At 45.1% G+C, this 21,735-nt stretch overlaps 1 protein-coding gene across 2 annotated transcripts in view; it reads left to right on the top strand.

The window, feature by feature from the left end:
• The window catches only part of LOC139553794 (protein ELYS-like), a 42,825-nt gene that overhangs the window by 6,441 nt on the left and 14,649 nt on the right, over positions 1-21,735 (top strand). For both annotated transcript variants that reach the window (XM_071366468.1, XM_071366469.1), the window contains 14 exons: positions 4,078-4,162; positions 4,547-4,697; positions 6,529-6,661; positions 6,899-7,080; positions 7,216-7,277; positions 8,899-9,027; positions 10,937-11,027; positions 11,261-11,350; positions 11,617-11,757; positions 19,850-19,954; positions 20,154-20,250; positions 20,849-20,972; positions 21,152-21,208; positions 21,458-21,604. In XM_071366468.1, the coding sequence (XP_071222569.1) occupies positions 4,078-4,162; positions 4,547-4,697; positions 6,529-6,661; positions 6,899-7,080; positions 7,216-7,277; positions 8,899-9,027; positions 10,937-11,027; positions 11,261-11,350; positions 11,617-11,757; positions 19,850-19,954; positions 20,154-20,250; positions 20,849-20,972; positions 21,152-21,208; positions 21,458-21,604 (1,594 nt within the window). The remainder of the gene's footprint in view (positions 1-4,077; positions 4,163-4,546; positions 4,698-6,528; positions 6,662-6,898; positions 7,081-7,215; positions 7,278-8,898; positions 9,028-10,936; positions 11,028-11,260; positions 11,351-11,616; positions 11,758-19,849; positions 19,955-20,153; positions 20,251-20,848; positions 20,973-21,151; positions 21,209-21,457; positions 21,605-21,735) is intronic.

Raw genomic sequence — 21,735 nt, 5'->3', positions numbered from 1 at the left:
TCTTCGGATGTTTGCACTCACGAGACTCCCAGTTACACAACAAATGTTATTTTTGTTCGATAAATATTACTTTATAAGAAAAAACCGCTGTTTGGGTTGCGCGTTATGTTCAGAAAACTACAGCCTCGTTCTGTTCGACGAACATTCCAAAAAGTATCCGTAATGGTCGTAGAAACATGTCAAATGTTTTTTATAATCAAACCTCAGGTTGTTTTTAACAAACATAATCGATAATATTTCAACCGGACCGTAACCTATTCAATAAGAGAGAAATGGAAAATGGAGAGCTCCCCTCTCGCGCGCAGGAACTATTCAGAGGACACCTGACTACTTTTGAAAAATCTCGTTCATTTTTCAAAATAAAAGCCTGAAACTATGTCTAAAGCCTGGTCACAGCCTGAGGAAGCCATTGGAAAATGAATCTGGTTGATACCCCTTTAAATGGAAGAAAGACTGGCCAGGGAACACAGTTTTCTTTTTTTTTATATCACTTCTGGGTTATATTTTCTCAGATTTTAGCCTCCAGAATCAGTTTTGTTATACTCACAGACAATATTTTGACAGTTTTGGAAACTTTGGAGTGTTTTCTATCCTAATCTGTAAACTATATGCATATTCTACGATCTGGACCTGAGAAATAGTCCGTTTACCTTGGAAACGTTATTTAAAAAATATATTAAAAAATATATTTAAAAAATCTGACCCCTAGCGTCAAGAAGTTAACAGGTGTGCCGTGCCATGTTAAATGTTCATTTGTGGAATTTCTTTCCTTAATGCGTTTCAGCCTATCTGTTGTGTTGTGACAAGGTAGGGTTGGTACACCGAAGATTGCCCTATTTGGTAAAATAACAAGTCCATATTATGGCAAGAACAGCTCAAATAAGCAAAGAAATGACAGTCCATCATTACTTTATGACATGAAGGTCAGTCAATCGGAAAATGTCAAGAACTTTGAAAGTTTCTTCAAGTGCAGTCGCAAAAACCCTCAAGCGCTATGATGAAACTGGCGCTCATGAGGACCGCCACAGGAAAGGAAGACCAAGAGTAACCTCTGCTGCAGAGGATAAGTTCATTAGAGTTAACTGCTCATTGGATTGCAGACTAAATAAAAGCCTCACAGAGTTCAAGTTACAGACGCATCTCAACATCAACTGTTCAGAGGAGACTGCTTGAATCAGGCCTTCATGGTCGAATTGCTTTAAAGAAACAACTACTGAAGGACACTTATAAGAAGAGACTTGCTTGGACCAAGAAACACAAGCAATGGACATTACACCGGTGGAAATCTGTCCTTTGATCTGAGTCCAAATTGGAGATTTTTGTTCCTAACCGCCGTGTATTTGTGAGACACAGAGAAGGTGAACGGATGATCTCCGCATGTGTGGTTTCCACCATGAAGCATGGAGGAGGAGATGTGGGGGTTGCTTTGCTGTTGACACTGTCGATTTATTTACAATTCAAGGCACTCTTTACCAGCATGGCTACCACAGACTTCTGCAGCGATACGCCATCCCATCTGGTTTGCGCTTAGTGGGACTATCATTTGTTTTTCAACAGGACATTGACCCAAAACACACCTCCAGGCTGTGAAAGGGATATTTGACCAAGGACAGTGATGGAGTGTTGCATCAGATGACCTGGCCTCCACAATCACCCGACCTCAACTCAATTGAGGTGGTTTGGATTGAGTTGAACTGCAGAGTGAAGGAAAAGCAGCCAACAGGTGATCAGCATATGTGAGAACTCCTTCAAGACTGTTGGAAAAGCGTTTCTCATGAAGTTAGTTGAGAGAATTCCAAGAATGTGCAACGCTGTCATGGCAAAGTGTGGTTACTTTGAAGAATCTCAAATATATAAAATATATTTTGATTTGTTTAACACTTTTTTGGGGGTTACTACATGACTCCATATGTCATTTCATAGTTTTGATGTCTTCACTATTATTCTACAATGTAGAAAATAGTAAAAATAAAGAAAAACACTTTAATGAGTAGGTGTCCAAACTAGAGATCGACCTATTAATCGGAATGGCCGATTTTAAGTTTTCATAACAATCGTCAATCGGTATTTTTGGACACTGATTTGACAAATATTTTATTTTTATTTTATTATTACATTTTCTTATATATTTTTTTACACCTTTAACTAGGCAAGTCAGTTAAGAACACATTCTTATTTTCAATGACGGCCTAGGAACGGTGGGTTAACTGCCTTGTTCAGGGGCAGAAGGACAGATTTTTACCTTGACAGCTCTGGGATTCGTTTTTGCAATCTTCCGGTTACTAGTCCAACGCTCTAAGCACCTGCTGCCTTACATTGCACTCCACGAGGAGCCTGGGTGGCAGGCTGACTACCTGTTACGCGAGGGCAGCAAGAAGCCAAGGTAAGTTGCTAGCTAGCATTAAACTTATCTTATAAAAAACAATCAATCTTAGCAAAATCACAAGTTAACTACACATGGTTGATGATATTACTAGTTTATCTAGCATGTCCTGCGTTGCATATAATCGATGCGCCTACTTCGACAAACAGTGATGATTTAACAAGCGCTTTTGCGAAAAAAGCACTGTCGTTGCACTAATGTACCTAACCATAAACATCAATGTCTTTCTTTAAAATTAATACACAAGTATATTTTTTTTTAAACCTGCATATTTAGTTAATATTGCCTGCTAACATGAATTTCTTATAATTAGGGAAATTGTGTCACTTCTCTTGCGTTCTGTGCAAGCAGTCATGGTATATGCAGCAGTTTGGGCCGCTTGGCTTATTGCGAACTGTGTGAAGTCCATTTATTCCTAATAAAGGCCGTAATTAATTTGCCAGAATTGTACATAATTATGACATAACATTGAAGGTTGTACAATGTAACAGCAATGTTTAGACTTATGGATGCCATCCGTTAGATAAAATATGGAACGGTTCCGTATTTCACTGAAAGAATAAACGTCTTGTTTTCGAGATGATAGTTTCCGGATTCGACCATATTAATGACCGAAGGCTCGTATTTCTGTGTGTTATTATGTTAGACTTAATTATATGATTTGATAGAGCAGTCTGACTGAGCGTTGGTAGGCAGCAGCAGGCTCGTAAGCATTCATTCAAACAGCACTTTCGTGCGTTTGCCAACAGCTATTGCGCTGTTAATGAATTCAAGCCTATCAACTCCCGAGATTAGGCTGGTGTAACCGATGTGAAATGGCTAGCTAGTTAGCGGGGTGCGCGCTAATAGCGTTTCAAATGTCACTCTGGTTGTTCCCCTTGCTCTGCTTCGAGGGTGGCTGTTGTCGATGTGTTCCTGGTTCAGCCCAGGTAGGAGCGAGGAGAGGGACGGAAGCTATACTGTTACACTGGCAATACTAAAGTGCCTATAAGAACATCCAATAGTCAAGGGTATATGACATACAAATGGTATAGAGAGAAATAGTCCTATAATTCCTATAATAACTACAACCTAAAACTTCTTACCTGGGAATATTGATGACTCATGTTAAAAGGAACCACCAGCTTTCATATGTTCTGAGCAAGGAACTTAAATGTTAGCTTTTTTTACATGGCACATATTGCACTTTTACTTTATTCTCCAACACTTTGTTTTTGCATTATTTAAACCAAATTGAACATGTTTCATTATTTATTTGAGGCTAAATTGATTTTATTGATGTATTATATTAAGTTAAAATAAGTGTTCATTCAGTATTGTTGTAATTGTCATTATTACAAATAAATATACAAATCAGCCGATTAATCGGTATCTGCTTTATTGGTCCTCCAATAATCAGTATCGGCGTTAAAAAAATCATAATCGGTCGACCTCTAGTCCAAACTTTTGACTGATACAGTGGACTGGATCAGTGAAAACAGTATGGTGGAAGCTCCACACTTTACTGCTTGTATGCACATGTAGCATTGGTCCAGTGAATGCAGCTATGGTACTCAGTGGTCATAGCACATTGTTGGCCTTTATTTTGCATAAATACTCATGCAGCATTAACCACCTCACGTCAATGCACATGACTTGGTTTATTTGCTGCCCTTTAACACATCTCCCTCTCCCCCCTCTTTTTCCCTCTCCAGTGAGGGAGACGTGGTCAGTCTGCACCTGCTCCAGCTGGCCTTCAGTGAGAGGAAGTGTTTGGCCTCAGGAAAGATCCTCTATGAGGTAACCGTAATTTCAACCCATGTTCTTACCTCAAAGATTTTGTTCTAACTGAAATAAGTAGCTATTCCCGCTTCCAGCAATGGATCGAGACAGGTCCAATTTCTGTTCAATGCCCCTTTTGTTTGGTAAAGACTGTACTGACTGTCAACTGCATGTCAAGTGTTTGGACCACGATTGTAGTGTTAAAGCTCAAAAGCTTGCTGGTTTCCAACAGTTCTTCTCAATGTTACAGTCCTGAAGATGTAATTTAGTCATCTATTATGCCCAACCATATTTATTTCTTACTAACATGTGGTGCTTTCACTGCTTTGAGACCTGTAAATCTTTCCACTCGTGCTGTATTAACGTTAATCCTCTCTCCCCCTCCGTCTCCTTCTCACCTAGGGTCTGGAGTACTGTGAGGAACGGTACAGCCAGGAGCTGAGCAGCACAGCCTTCCCCCTGAGGGCTCAGGCCACCAACACCCGCCTGCTCAGCTGCCAGACCATCGAGAAGTTCCGACACCATCCTGACAGAGACGACAGCATGAACGAAGGTACCTTTTCCTTCATCTCAACTCAAATCTTTTCAGGATTATATTGGTGTCTAAGTGACCAGAAAACCACAAAAAAAATGGCATGTGTTCTTTATTACCTACGTGGGTGGTATTCACTTACTAGACACCAAACAGACCGAAAAGGAGTGGGGATACCTGAACTTGTCCAACAGGAAATGCACGTTTGTTTTCCTTTGCAAAATTATTTGCCACAGTGTGCTCTAATGAATGCGACCCCGGAGCGAAAAGGATTTACAGTTGAAGTCGGAAGTTTACATACACCTTAGCCAAATACATTTAAACTCAGTTTTTCACAATTCCTGACATTTAATCCTAGTAAAAATTCCCTGTCTTAGGTCAGTTAGGATCACCACTTTATTTTAAGAATGTGAAATGTCAGAATAATAGAGTTATTTTATTTCAGCTTTTATTTCTTTCATCACATTCCCAGTGGGTCAGAAGTTTACATACACTCGATTAGTATTTGGTAGCATTGCCTTTAAATTGTTTAACTTGGGTCAAATGTTTCGGGTAGCCTTCCACAAGCTTCCCACAACAAGTTGGCTGAATTTTGGCACATTCCTCCTGACAGAGCTGGTGTAACTGAGTCAGGTTTGTAGGCCTCCTTGCTCACACACGCTTTTTCAGTTCTGCCCACAAATTTTCTATAGGATTGAGGTCAGGGCTTTGTGATGGCCACTCAAATACCTTAACTTTGTTGTCCTTAAGCCATTTTGCCACAACTTTGGAAGTATGCTTGGGGTCATTGTTCATTTGGAAGACCCATTTGCGACCACGCTTTAACTTCCTGACTGATGTCTTGAGATGTTGCTTCAATATACCCACATTATTTTCCTCCCTCATGATGACATCTATTTTGTGATGTTCACCAGTCCCTCCTGTCTCAAAGCACCCCCACAACATGATGCTGCCGCCACCCCCGTGCTTCACGGTTGGTATGGTGTTTTTCAGCTTGCAAGCCTAACCCTTTTTCCTCCAAACATAACGATGGTCATTATAGCCAAACCGTTCTATTTTGTTTCATCAGACCAGAGGACATTTCTACAAAAAGTACAATCTTTGTCCCCATGTACAGTTGCAAACTGTAGTCTGGCTTTTTTATGGCGGTTTTGGAGCAGTGGCTTCTTCCTTGCTGACCAAGGAGCACTTTTTGCACCAAAGTACGTTCATCTCTAGGAGACAGAACGCGTCTCTTTCCTGAGCGGTATGACGGCTGCGTGGTCCCATGATATTTATACTTGCGTACTATTGTTTGTACAGATGAACGTGGTACCTTCAGGCATTTGTAAATTGCTCCCAAGGATGAACCAGACTTGTGGAGGTCTACAATTTTTTTCTGAGGTCTTGGCTGATTTCTTTAGATTTTCCCATGATGTCAAGCAAAAAGGCACTGAGTTCGAAGGTAGGCCTTGAAATGCATCCACAGGTACACCTCCAATTGACTCATATGATGTCAATTAGCCTATCAGAAGCTTCTAAAGACATGACATAATTTTCTGGAATTTTTCAAGCTGTTTAAAGGCACAGTCAACTTAGTGTATGTAAACTTCTGACCCACTGGAATTGTGAAATAATCTGTATGTAAACAATTGTTGGAAAATGACTTGTCATGCACAAAGCAGATGTTCTAACCGACTTGCCAAAACTATAGTTTGTTCACAAGAAATTTGTGTAATGGTTGAAAAACGAGTTTTAATGACCCCAACCTAAGTGTATGTAAGTTTCCGACTTCAACTGTTTGTGGTGCTTGCTCTTTCGTTGTTGTGGTCACTGCTTGTACTAAGGCCTTCTCTCCTTTCTCCCACGTCAGTTGCGTCTCCAGACACCAGCGTGTCCATTTTCAGCTGGCAGGTGAAGGCCTACGGACAGGGCAACCCCTCCACTTACATCGGCGTCTTTGACATCAACAGATGGTATCATGCACAGATGCCTGACTCTCTGAGGTAACATTCTGACATAAATATCCCATCAACAGCCGCCTAAATTGCATGGTGTATCCAATTTCCCCGAATACCAGGCGTTTATCAATCAGGTTATTTATTCATTTATGAATGTAGTTGGTTTCGATTTGTTTTACAAACAAGTCTACTTTTTTGGGGGGGGGGTGTTGATGGGAAATAATTTTTGGGGTCGATAGAAAGATTTTACATGAATATGAAACCAACGTGTGTGTGTGTCAGAACGGGGGAGTCTTTGCGCAGCTGTCCCTACCTGGCCGTGTGGTCTCTGGATTCGGTGGTGGAGATGACGTCACCCTGCCCCCTGTTGGACGTCCTGGTGCACGAGCGCAGCCTGAGCCGCGGCCTGCCCTACACCTGCCCCCCGCCAGAACAGTTCTTCAAACCCACCACATACAACTTTGGCAAGTTGGACACACAATGCAAGCCTTTTCACACAACACCCTGAGCAAATAGAAATACATTTAGCTCTTTAAACCCATTCAGATAAGTTTTGTAAATGTTGTCATGACTTGGTAATTTGTTTTTCCTTGGAACAGATGCAACCTGTTTGCTCAACACTGGTATTGTGCACTTAACTTGCTCTGGGTATCAGAAAGAGGTGAGTTTATTTTCTCCATCTGTATCTTTGCAAAGATAGTTATAGTGCATGCGGAAAGTATTCAGACCCCTTGACTTTTTCCACATTTTGTTATATTACAGCCTTATTCTGAAATGTATTAAATTAAAGATTTTCTTCATCAATCGACACAATAACTCAATGACAAAGCAAAAACGGGTGTTTTGACGTTTGCAAATTTATGTTAAAAAAATAACTTTATTTACATAAGTATTCAAACCCTTTGCTATGAGACTCGAAATTGAGCTCAGGTGCATCCTGTTTCCATTGATCATCCTTGATGTTTTTTTCAACTTGATTGTGAAGTCCACCTGTGGTAAATTCAATTGATTGGACATGATTTTGAAAGGCACACACCTGTCTATATAAGGTACCACAGTTGACAGTCCATGTCAGAGCAAAAACCAGCCATGAGGTCGGTGGAATTGTCCGTAGAGGTCCGAGACAGGATTGTGTCGGCATTGATCTGGGGAAAGGTACCAAAAATGTCTGCAGCATTGAAGGTCCCCAAGAACACAGTGTCCTCATTCTTAAATGGAAGAAGTTTCAAACCAACAAGACTCTTCCTAGAGCTGGCTGCCCGGCCAAACTGAGCAATCAGGAGACGAGGGCCTTGGTCAGGGATGTGAGCAAGAACCCGATGGTCACTCTGATAGCGCTCCGGAGTCCCTCTGTGGAGATGGTTTTCCTTCTTGAAGGTTCTCCCATCTCTGCAGCACTCCACCAATCAGTCCTTTATGGTAGAGTGACCAGAGAGAAGCCACTCCTCAGTAAAAGGCACATGACAGCCTGCTTGGAGTTTGTCAAAAGGCACCTAAAGGACTCTGACCATGAAACAAGATTTTCTGGTCTAATGAAACTAAGATTTAACTTTTGGCCTGAATGCCAAGCGTCACGTCTGGAGGAAACCTGGCACCATCCCTACGGTGAAGCATGGTGGTGACAGCATCATGCTGTGGGGATGGTTTTCAGTGGCAGGGACTGGGAGACTAGTAAGGATCAAGGGAAAGATGAACAGAGCCAAGTACAGAGAGATCCTTGATGAAAACCTGCTCCAGAGCGCTCAGGACCTCAGACTGGGTTGAATGTTCACCTTCCAACAGGACAGCGACCCAAAGCACACGGCCAAGTCAACGCAGGTGTGGCTTCAGTACAAGTCTCTGAATGTCCTTGAGTGGCCCAGCCAGAGCCCGGACTTGAACTCGATAGAACATCTCTGGAGAGACCTGAAAATAGCTGTGCAGCAACACTCCCCATCCAACTTGAGAGCTTGACAGGATCTGCAGAGAAGAATGGGAGAAACTCCCCAAATACAGGTGTGCCAAGCTTGTAGCTTGTTTTTTCTATGTCATTATGGGGTATTGTGTGTAGCTTGATGAGGGGAGGAAATTATTTAATCCATTTTTGAACAAGACTGTATTGTATCTTTCCGAATGCACTGTACATGTGGCTAACATGAAGACTTTCAATTTGTTGACTATTAAGCCTTTAGTCATCCATAGTCCATACAACAGGATGTTGACTATTAAGCCTTTAGTCATCCATAGTCCATACAGCAGGATGTTATCTTGTGAATCACATTAACTATCTCTTGCTGTCTCAGACTCTGAGCTACTTGAAGAAGGCTGCTCCCTGCTCCAGTGATGTCATCTCCAACGGCTACTCCCGCTGCCTGATGTCCGGCCTGCTCTCCTCTCGCCTGGCCGACGTGCAGCCCTCCAGCCTCTCTCAGGTACACACACAGCTTCTGAGAGGGTGACGGTTATTCCTTTTTGCTGTACAAACTTTCCAGTGTCTAAAGGTTAAGGACTATTTTATATACACTGCTCAAAAAAATAAAGAGAACACTAAAATAACACATCCTAGATCTGAATGAATGAAATATTCTTATTAAATACTTTTTTCTTTACATAGTTGAATGTGCTGACAACAAAATCACACAAAAATGATCAATGGAAATCAAATTTATCAACCCATGGAGGTCTGGATTTGGAGTCACACACAAAATTAAAGTGGAAAACCACACTACAGGCTGATCCAACTTTGATGTAATGTCCTTAAAACAAGTCAAAATGAGGCTCAGTAGTGTGTGTGGCCTCCACGTGCCTGTATGACCTCCTTACAACGCCTGGGCATGCTCCTGATGAGGTGGCGGATGGTCTCCTGAGGGATCTCCTCCCAGACCTGGACTAAAGCATCCGCCAACTCCTGGACAGTCTGTGGTGCAACGTGGCGTTGGTGGATGGAGCGAGACATGATGTCCCAGGTGTGCTCAATTGGATTCAGGTCTGGGGAACGGGCGGGCCAGTCCATAGCATCAATGCCTTCCTCTTGCAGGAACTGCTGACACACTCCAGCCACATGAGGTCTAGCATTGTCTTGCATTAGGAGGAACCCAGGGCGAACCGCACCAGCATATGGTCTCACAAGGGGTCTGAGGATCTCATCTCGGTACCTAATGGCAGTCAGGCTACCTCTGGCGAGCACATGGAGGGCTGTGCGGCCCCACAAAGAAATGCCACCCCACACCATGACTGACCCACCGCCAAACCGGTCATGCTGGAGGATGTTGCATGCAGCAGAACGTTCTCCACGGCGTCTCCAGACTCTGTCACGTCTGTCACATGTGCATGTGAACCTGCTTTCATCTGTGAAGAGCACAGGGCGCCAGTGGCGAATTTGCCAATCTTGGTGTTCTCTGGCAAATGCCAAACGTCCTGCACGGTGTTGGGCTGTAAGTGGGGCGGCAGCGTAGCCTAGTGGTTAGAGCGTTGGACTAGTAACCGAAAGGTTGCGAGATCGAATCCCCGAGCTGACAAGGTACAAATCTGTCGTTCTGCCCCTGAACAGGCAGTTAACCCACTGTTCCTAGGCCGTCATTGAAAATAAGAATTTGTTCTTAACTGACTTGCCTAGTAAAATAAAGGTAAAAAAAAATAAAAAAATAAGAAACCCACCTGTGGACGTCGGGGCCCTTATACCACCCTCATGGAGTCTGTTTCTGACCGTTTGAGCAGACACATGCACATTTGTGGCCTGCTGGAGGTCATTTTGCAGGGCTCTGGCAGTGCTCCTTGCACAAAGGCGGAGGTAGCGGTCCTGCTGCTGGGTTGTTGCCCTCCTACGGCCTCCTCCACGTCTCCTGATGTACTGGCCTGTCTCCTGGTAGCGCCTCCATGCTCTGGACACTACGCTGACAGACACAGCAAACCTTCTTGCCACAGCTCGCATTGATGTGCCATCCTGGATGAGCTGCACTACCTGAGCCACTTGTGTGGGTTGTAGACTCCGTCTTATGCTACCACTAGAGTGAAAGCACCGCCAGCATTCAAAAGTGACCAAAACATCAGCCAGGAAGCATAGGAACTGAGAAGTGGTCTGTGGTCACCACCTGCAGAATCACTCCTTTATTGGGGGTGTCTTGCTAATTGCCTATAATTTCCCTGTCTATTCCATTTGCACAACAGCATGTGAAATTTATTGTCAATCAGTGTTGCTTCCTAAGTGGACAGTTTGATTTCACAGAAGTGTTATTGACTTGGAGTTACATTGTGTTGTTTAAGTGTTCCCTTTATTTTTTTGAGCAGTGTATGTGAATGCATTAGCTCAATGTGCCGAACTCTCTCCCTCTCTCTGGTCAGGAAGAGCAGTTGGACGCCATTTTGTCTACAGCCATAGAGACCAGCTCCTTGGGCCTGATCACCAGCTGTATCAAGCAGTGGACTGCTGAGGGTGAGACACTGCATAACAACACTGGCACCCTGTTATTTAGATCAACCCTGGCTTCATCTCCTCTACTACATGTACACTGATCTGAACACACACAACAGGGGAATCACTTTCAGATATTCACATCCTCGCAGATAGAGGAAATGAGACGAGGTGACACAGCCAGTTTTGGTTATTGAGATGCACCCCTAGATTGGATTTCTCTCTAATGTAAAATGGTGGTGTTGGCTTCACAGAGCAACCAGGCTCTGCGGTGAACCTGCGCTACATTCTGGAGTGGGCCTGGGACAAGGTGGTTCACACCAAGGAGCAGCTGGATGGCATATGTGAGTGTTTCCTACCACAGTGATCAGCATGACACTCTGTCAACACCTTGTTGATCTTCTGGTTTACATTAAAAAGAATACTCATGGCTGCGTATTTGGTTGGTAACTGTAGCAACTTGCAGCTGTGTTGTAATGTGATTTCTTCAAGCATTTTTGGGTTTGATATGTTTTCCTAGGGCAATAGATTTTCTTACAAGTGAGGAGGTCCAGCAATCGGGACTGTGTTTTCTGATTTCCATCTGCCCTTATTCTTTGTCTCCCCCCAGGTGCTCCCCTGTTTGACAGCTCGTCTAACTTCACGGACTCCCCGACCCTTCAGCTGCTGCAGCACAGCCAGAGGCTACTGGGGAACCTGAGCACCATCTTCCACTGTCTGCTCAGAGAGGCACAGGAACTCACTCAGCGAGGTGAAGCCTAATTCAGACAAGGGGCACCGTTGCAAGGAGGCTTATTTATTTCAACGTTGAAGCACTGGCCGTTGACCTAGCAGAGCGGCTTGCGTTGCTCATGCACCTGAATACCGCTTTGCTTCTGTAGAGAAAATGTACAAAATATCGATATTTTGAGAGGCAGAGACGGGGTTCACATTAGTTTCTTGGTTGGTGGCTTTCACTCCCTGTGGTTAGAGCCTTTAACACACCCTTTACTAAAATGGCGCTAGAGAAGAAGGCTGACGTTCTACGTGTCCCCCACCAATTGTTTATTTGCATTTGTAAAAAAAAATTACTTATTTTGTACATAATGTTACATAATGTTGCCGCTACCGTCTCTTATGACCGAAAATAACTTCAGGACTGCAATTACTCACCACGGACTGGCAGAATCCTTTTTCTTTTTTTTTTCTCTCTCGAGTCTGACGAGCCCGAAGTGAACGATATACTGCTTTCTCGGAACAGGCCCAGATCCCCGTGATTTGTGTGAAGAGGAGGCGGAGAAAAAGGGGCCAGAGGGCAGGTTGCCTTCTGAGAATTTAATTTGTAGGCGATCGAATAAACCCCCAACTTCCTTCCATTCTGCTATCAAACGTGCCGTCTTTGGAGAATATAATTGATGATTTACGAGGAAGTTTAAACTACCAATGGGACATTCAAAACTGTAATCTTATGCTTCACGGAGTCGTGGCTGAACGACGACACTATCAACATACAGCTGGCTGGTTATATGACGTACCGGCAGGATAGAACAGCAGCGTTTGGTTAGAAAAGGGGCGGCGGGGTATGTGTATTTTTGTAAACAGCTGGTGCACGATATCGAAGGAAGTCTCGAGCTATTGCTCGCCTGAGGTAGAGTTTCTCATGATAATCTGTAGACCACACTACCTACCGAGAGAGTTTTCATCTGTGTTCTTTGTAGCTGTTTACATACCACCACAGTCAGAGGCTGGCACTGAGATAGCATTGAATGAGTTGTATTCCGCCATAAGCAAACAAGAAAACGCTCACCCCGAGGCGGCGCTCCTAGTAGCCGGGAACTTTAATGCAGGGAAACTTTAATTGGTTTTACCATATTTCTATCAGCATGTTAAATGTGCAACCAGAGGATAATAAACTCTGGACTCTATTTACTCCACACACAGAGACGCATACAAAGCTCCTCCCTCAGCCCTCCATTTGGCAAATCTGACCATAATTCTATCCTCCTGATTCCTGCTTACAAGCAAAAATTAAAACAGGAAGCATCAGTGACTAGATCAATAAAAAAGTGGTCAGATGAAGCAGATGCTAAGCTACAAGACTGTTTTGCTAGCACAGACTGGAATATGTTCCGGGATTCCTCCGATGACATTGAGAAGTACGCCACATCAGTCATTGGCTTCATCAATAAGTGCATCGATGACGTCCTCCCCACAGTGACCGACCGTACATACCCCAACCAGAAGCCATGGATTACAGGTAATATCCGCACCGAGCTAAATGCTAGAGCTGCCGCTTTCAAGGAGCAGGACTCAAAACCTGGAAGCTTATAAGAAATCCCGCTATGCCCTCCGACGAACCATCAAACAGGCAAAGCGTCAATACAGGACTAAGATCGAATCGTACTACACCGGCTCTGATGCTCGTCGGATGTGGCAGGGCTTGCAAACCATTACTGACTTCAAAGGGAAACACTGCCAAGAGCTGCCCAGTGACACAAGCCTACCAGACGAGCTGAACTACTTCTATGCTCGCTTCGAGGCAAATAACACTGAAACATGCATGAGAGCCCCAGCTGTTCCAGAAGACTGTAATCACGCTCTCTGCAGCCGATGCATGCAAGCAGGTCAAACAGGTCAAAATTCACAAGGCCGCAGGGCCAGAAGGATTACCAGGATGTGTACTCAAAGCATGTGCTGACCAACTGGCAAGTGTCTTCACTGACATTTTCAACCTCTCCCTGTCCGAGTCTGTAAAACCAACATGTTTTAAGCAGACCACCACAGTGCCCTCATAGCTCATCAATAAGCTAAGGACCCTGGGACTAAACACCTCCCTCTGCAACATGATCCTGTGCTTCCCCCAGGTGGTAAGGGTAGGTAACAACACACCTGCCACGCTGATCCTCAACACAGGGGCCCCTCCCTCCTTTACTCCCTTTTCACTCATGACTGCACTGCCTGGCACGACTCCAACACCATTAAGTTTGCCGATGACACAACAATGGTAGGCCTGATCAACGACGAGACAGCCTATAGGGAGGAGGTCAGAGACCTGGCCCTGTGGTACCAGGACAACAACCTCTCCCTCAACGTGATCAAGACAAAGGCGATGATTTTGGACTGCAGGAAAAAGACGACCGAGCACACCCCATTCTCATCAACGGGGCTGCAGTGGAGCAGGTTGAGAGCTTCAAGTTCCTTGGTGTCCACATCACCAACAAACTAACATGGTCCAAGCACACCAAGAAAGTCGTGAACAGGTCACGACAAAACCTATTCCCCCTCAGGAGACTGAAAATATTTGACATGGGTCCTCAGATCCCCAAGTTCTACAGCTGCACCATCGAGAGCATCCTGACTGTTTGCATCACTGCCTAGTATGGCAATTGCTCGGCCGCCGACCGCAAGGCACTACGGAGGGTAGTAAGGACTGACCTAGTACATCACTGGGGACAAGCTTCCTGCCATCCAGGACCAAAAATGCCAGGCAGTGTCACAGGAAGGCCCTATAAATTGTCAATGACTCCAGCCACCCTAGTCGTAGACTTGGATCTAAGATGGTATAGCAGTCGGACATGCGTTTGTCTTGGCCTGCGTAAATAATAGTTTTCCTCGTTTTTTCCTGTATATATTTTAATTTCACTTTCCATCTACGGACTGAGTATACTCTTCTGCAACATGCCTCACCCAATGTGGTATGGATCTACTATTTTTATACTTTAGAACCGGAACCCCCATCAGAAGCTAGTCAGCTAACTAGCTACTAGCTAGTGGTCAGTTAGCCACTGCTAGCGGTCTTCAACGTTAACTCGGACACCAGCCAGCTTCAGCTCGGTCAATATCAAATCAAATGTATTTATATAGCCCTTCTTACATCAGCTGATATCTCAAAGTGCTGTACAGAAACCCAGCCTAAAACCCCAAACAGCAAGCAATGCAGGTGTAGAAGCACTGTGGCTAGGAAAAACTCCCTAGAAAAGCCAAAACCTAGGAAGAAACCTAGAGAGGAACCAGGCTATGAGGGGTGGCCAGTCCTCTTCTGGCTGTGCCAGGTGGAGATTATAACAGAACATGGCCAAGATGTTCAAATGTTCATAAATGACCAGCATTGTCAAATAATAATAATCACAGTGAACAGATCAGGGTTCCATAGCCGCAGGCAGAGCAGTTGAAACTGGAGCAACAGCACGGTCAGGTGGACTGGGGACAACAAGGAGTCATCATGCCAGGTAGTCCTGAGGTATGGTCCTAGGGCTCAGGTCCTCTGAGAGAGAAAGAAAGAGAGAATTAGAGAGAGCATACTTAAATTCACACATGACACCCGTTAAGACAGGAGAAATACTCCAGATATAACAGACTGACCCTAGCCCCCCGACACACAAACTACTGCAGCATAAATACTGGAGGCTGAGACAGGAGGGGTCAGGAGACACTGTGGCCCCATCCGATGATACCCCTGGACAGGGCCAAACAGGCAGGATATAACTCCACCCACTTTGCCAAAGCACAGCCCCCACACCACTACAGGGATATCTTCAACCACCAACCATCCTGAGACAAAGCCGAGTATAGCCCACAAATATCTCCGCCACGGCACAACCCAAGGGGTGGCGCCAACCCAGACAGGAAGACCACGTCAGTGACTCAACCCACTCAGGTGACGCACCCCTCCTAGGGACGACATGGAAGAGCACCAGTAAGCCAATGACTCATCCCCTGTAATAGGGTTAGAGGCAGAGAATCCCAGTGGAGAGAGGGGAACCGGCCAGGCAGAGACAGCAAGGGCGGTCCATTGCTCCAGAGCCTTTCCGTTCCCCTTCACACTCCTGGGCCAGACTACACTCAATCATATGACCTACTGAAGAGATGAGTCTTCAGTAAAGACTTAAAGGTTGAGACCGAGTCTGCGTCTCTCACATGGGTAGGCAGACCATTCCATAAAAATGGAGCTCTATAGGAGAAAGCCCTGCCTCCAGCTGTTTGCTTAGAAATTCTAGGGACAATTAGGAGGCCTGCGTTTTGTGACCGTAGCGTATGTGTAGGTATGTACGGCAGGACCAAATCGGAAAGATAGGTAGGAGCAAGCCCATGTAATGCTTTGTAGGTTAGCAGTAAAACCTTGAAATCAGCCCTTGCCTTAACAGGAAGCCAGTGTAGGGAGGCTAGCACTTGAGTAAATAGATCACATTTTTGGGTTCTAGTCAGGATTCTAGCAGCCGTATTTAGCACTAACTGAAGTTTATTTAGTGCTTTATCCGGGTAGCCGGAAAGTAGAGCATTGCAGTAGTCCAACCTAGAAGTAACAAAAGCATGAATACATTTTTCTGCGTCATTTTTGGACAGAACATTTCTGATTTTTGCAATGTTACGTAAATGGAACAAAGCTGTCCTTGAAACAGTCTTGATATGTTCGTCAAAAGAGAGATCAGGGTCCAGAGTAACACCGAGGTCCTTCACACAATACCTGCCAGTCTTCACAGCGCGATATCAACCTAGAGCATATCTGACTGCTTTTTCTCTACCACATCTCCGGATTCTTACCGCAAGCTCTGGACCATTACACCGGCTCATCGCAGCTAGCTAGCTGCAATCTGAGTGGCTACTCCTGGCTAATCCCTCTATCCCAAAGCAAGCACCAGTTAGCCTTGAGCTAGCCTCGAGCTAGGCCCATCACCCGGCTAGCCGAAGAGGTCTACCAGCTAATTCTTGGTCTACAATGCCTCTTTTGCCAATTGGCCTGGACCATTTATTGCCGACACGGAGCCCCGCCGATCCATCATGACTGGTCTGCCGACATAATCGTCCGAGGTGGTATCAACAGGCTTTTCCGTTGCAACGTCGCCGAAGACCCATCTGCTAGCCCCGGCCTTACTAGCGTTCTGAATCGCCGTGTCTCCAGCTCGCCTAGCGTAGTAGCGACTCCCTCCCCTATTGCTGCTCATTGGACCCTATGATCACTCGGCTGCACATGCCTCTCCCTAATGTCAATATGCCTTGTCTACTGCTGTTTAGATTGGTTATTATTGTTTTATTTCACTGTAGAGCCCCCAGACCCACCCTAAATGCCTTAGCTAGCTCTTTTGTCCCACTCTCCACACACGCGGAGACCTCACCTGGCTTAACTGGTGCCTCCAGAGATGCAACCACTCTCATCGTCACTCAATGCCAAGGTTTACCTCCACTGTACTCACATCCTACCATACCATTGTCTGTACATTATGCCCTGACTCTATTCTACCACACCCAGAAATCTGCTCCTTTTAATTCTCTGTTCCCAACGCACTAGACGACCAGTTCTTATTAGCCTTTAGCCGTACCCTTATCCTACTCCTCCTCTGTTCGTCTGGTGATGTAGAGGTTAACCCAGTCCCTGTAGCCCACAGCTATTCCCAAGGCGCTCTCATTTGTTGTTTTCTGTAACTGTAAAAGCCTTGGTTTCATGCATGTTAACATCAGAAGCCTCCTCCCTAAGTTTGTTTTATTCACTGGTTTAGCACACTCCGCCAACCTTGATGTCCTAGCAGTGTCTGAATCCTGGCTTAGGAAGGCCACAGAAAATTCTGAAATTTCCATCCCCAACTACAACATTATCCGACAAGATTGAATTGCCGAAGGGGGCGGAGTTGCAATCTACTGCAGAGATAGCCTGCAGAGTTCTGTCATGCTATCCAGGTCTGTGCCCAAACAGTTTGAGCTTCTACTTTTAAAAATCCACCTTTCCAGAAACAAGTCTCTCACCGTTGCCGCTTGTTATAGACCACCCTCAGCCCCCAGTGGTGCCCTGGACACCATATGTGAATTGATTGCCCCCCATCTATCTTCAGAGCTCGTGCTGCAAGGTGACCTAAACTGGAATATGCTTAACACCCTGGCCGTCCTACAATCTAAGCTAGATGCCCTCAATCTCACACATAATCAAGGAACTTCCAGGTACAACTCTAAATCCGTAACCATGGGCACCCTCATAGATATCATCCTGACCAACCTGCCCTCTAAATACACCTCTGCTGTCTTCAACCAGGATCTCAGCATTCACTGCCTCATTGCCTGCGTCCGTAATGGGTCCGCGGTCAAACGACCACCCTCATCACTGTCAAATGCTCCCTAAAACACTTCAGCGAGCAGGCCTTTCTAATCGACCTGGCCGGGGTATCCTGGAAGGATATTGACCTCATCCCATCAGTAGAGGATGCCTGGTTGTTCTTTAAAAGTAACTTCCTCACCATCTTAAATAAGTATGCCCCTTTCAAAAAATGTAGAACTAAGAACAGATATTGCCCTTGGTTCACCCCAGACTTGACTGCCCTTGACCAGCACAAAACATCCTGTGCATTAGCATCGAATAGCAGCCCCGATATGCAACTTTTCAGGGAAGTCAGGAACCAATATACACAGGCAGTTAGTAAAGCAAAGGCTAGCTTTTTCAAACAGAAATTTGCATCCTGTAGCAGTAATCCCCAAAAGTTTTGGGACACTTAAGTCCATGGAGAATAAGAGCACCTCCTCCCAGCTGCCTGCCCACTGCACTGAGGCTAGGAAACACTGTCACCACCGATAAATCTACGATAATCGAGAATTTCAATAAGCATTTTTCTACGGCTGGCCATGCTTTCCACCTGGCTGCCCCCCGCTTCTCCTTCACCCAAAGCCAGACAGCTGATGTTCTGAAAGAGCTGCAAAATCTGGATCCCTACAAATCACCTGGGCTAGACAATCTGGACCCTCTCTTTCTAAAATTATCTGCTGAAATTGTTGCAACCCCTATTACTAGCCTGTTCAACCTCTTTCGTATCGACTGAGATACCCAAAGATTGGAAAGCTTCCGCAGTCAGCCCCCTCTTCAAAGGGGGAGACACTTTAGACCCAAACTGCCTCAGACCTATATCTATCCTACCCTGCCTTTCTTAGTTCTTTGAAAGCCAAATTGACAAATTACCGACCATTTCGAATCCCACCGTACGTTCTCCAATATGCAATCTGGTTTCCGAGCTGGTCATGGGTGCACCTCAGCCACGCTCAAGGTCCTAAACGATATCAGAACCGCCATCGATAAAAGACAATACTGTGCAGCCGTCTTCCTCGACCTGGCCAAGGCTTTCGACTCTGTCAATCACTGCATTCTTATCGGCAGACTCAATAGCCTTGGATTCTCAAATGACTGCCTCGCCTGGTTCACCAACTACTTCTCAGATAGAGTTCAGTGTGTCAAATTGGAGGTCCTGTTGTCTGGAACTCTGGCAGTCTCTAAGGGGGTGCCACAGGGATCAATTCTCAGGCTGACTCTTTTCTCTGTATACATCAATGATGTCGCTCTTGCTGCTGGTGATTCTCTGATCCACCTCTACGCAGACAACACCCTTCTGTATACATCTGGCCCTTCTTTGGACACTGTGTTAACGTTCTCTCTGCTAATGCACGGCAAGCAGTACCGGACCGCCAAGTCTAGGTCCAAGAGGCTTCTAAACAGCTTCTACCCCCAAGCCATAAGACTCCTGAACACCTAATCAAATGGTCACCCAGACTGTTATCTATGCATAGTCACTTTAATAACTCTACCTACATATACATATTACCTCAACTAACCGGTGCCCCCGCACAAGCTCTGTGCCGGTACCCCCCTGTATATAGTCTCGCTATTGTTATTTTACTGCTGCTCTTTAATTACTTGTTACTTTTATTTCTTATTCTTGTCTGTATTTTTTAGAACTGCATTGTTGGTTAAGAGCTTGTAAGTAAGCATTTCACTGTGAAGTCTACACCTGTTCGGCGCATGTGACTAATAAAATGTCATTTGATTTATGTGCCTCTACATACCATGTTATGATATGTCAGAATTTGGTGTTGTAATGCAGTTATTTGTGCAGGTCTGCTGGGTCTCATCAATAAGAATCTGGTGTCCAGCCTTATCTCCCAGTACGCCCAGGTGGTCCTCTGGTTCTGTCGGACTGGACTCCTGCCCGAGGGCTCCGGTAAGACCACGTACTGTGGTAGCACTTCTAACATTTGAGTTCAGTCCATATTCCATGCCACCTTTTGGAACATAGACCACTTTCATCATGTACACCAAAAGCAGTGTACGTCATAGGGAATAGGGTGCCATTTCAGATGCAGTGCTAGAGATGTCCACTATTATAGATGTGTAATTGTTTTAATTCCCCTCTCAACCAGATGACGATGCTGTACAGATCCCCCGGCCCTTCTACAGCTACTCTGTGAACCAGAACTACTACACCATCCGCAGAGAGGAGCTGCAGCAACTGTCCAAGTGAGTGCTGTTCATATCACCCACAAGAGCTGGTTCAGGACTGATAGTAAAACACATCAACAAGAAGAGATGGGAAAAGTTGAACTTAGTCCTCTGTGTCAATCTTCTAAAGATCTGTGTTTTTTTTTTGTAATGTTGTATACGGTATGGGTGTTTCTCAAAATGCGTACCACTGTGCTCCGAGCACGGGAGCGTTGGGAGTATGAGTCAAAGTATCAAAATGGAGCACGGAGGGTCTTATCGAATGCATACTCCGTTTGTAAGCTTCATCGGAAATGTATGCAAAGAAATATGACGCAACCAATTTAAAAATTATGCAACATGTCTTATTCATCCATTATTTGAGCTGAAGCAAGTATTGTATCTTGATACGTTAATAAATACATGCAGTGTTCATTTTGGCATGTTTACCTTCCTACGTACCGTAGATCGCAACAGAAACACCCTATATTTGGTATGCGTGTCTCATATTAGTGTCCATTTTCCTTAGTGTTCCTACTGTGGAGCCCTACTGTGAAAGACTGTTTTGGGAAACTAATGCATTTCACGTAAGACCACCTCAACCACCATCAATATTTAGAATGAATGTTCTTCCTAGGGGGAAGTGGTGTGCAGACTGCCTGATGATTGACGGCTTAGTCGCCCAATGCGGTGATCGCTTGGTTGACCTGTGGAAACGAGACGAGGGCGGGACGGGACAGTATCCGCCCCCTACGCTACACGTAAGCATTTGGTACCTGTGCATTCACGCGCACACAAACACACAGAGCCAAACAAGGATCTAACCTCCTACCTTGAACACGTACTCTAAATGATTTCCATGGAATTCCATCTAGATGTAGACATAGTATAACAGAAGCTAAAACACACCCAGTGTTGATCTTCTCTCTGCTGTCCACAGGGCCTGCTGGATATTTACCTCCTGGAGAACATAGATGAATCTGCTAAGCACGCCATCGTATCCTTGCTCTGTACTGGGTTCCCTCGCAACCATCTTACTAAGTGTTCATATCAGGGATTTGTTTTGATTTGAAATGCTGTGTCCCGTCCTTACACTCCTAACCCACAAGTGCCTAGATTTGTGAAATCCACCGAACACATACAGACCCACTCTTCTGCTGACACACACACACACACACACACACACACACACAGAGTATAGTGAGACAGAACACACCTCTCTCTGTGTGAGCCTTGACCCCTCCAGGTGATCTACCTGTTGTTGGATGTGATGTATTCCTTCCCCAACAAGAGCGGTGGGTCTGTGGAGTCCTTCCCCACTGCCTTTGCCATCCCCATCGGCCTGGTCAAACTGGTGCAGGGATTCTGGCTGCTGGACCACCACGACCACCAGGTAGATGCGCGCACGTGCACATATACAGGCCAGACAATACAGGGTTATAACCAGTCACATTTTAGAAGACTGTATATCTGGAAGTTAGCATTTAGCAAGGATAGCGTTTGGTTTGTGATGGGGCCTTTTCC

Source organism: Salvelinus alpinus, chromosome 25, assembly GCF_045679555.1.
Source record: "Salvelinus alpinus chromosome 25, SLU_Salpinus.1, whole genome shotgun sequence".
Classification (NCBI taxonomy): domain Eukaryota; kingdom Metazoa; phylum Chordata; class Actinopteri; order Salmoniformes; family Salmonidae; genus Salvelinus; species Salvelinus alpinus.
This window is presented reverse-complemented; position numbering and strand designations above follow the sequence as displayed.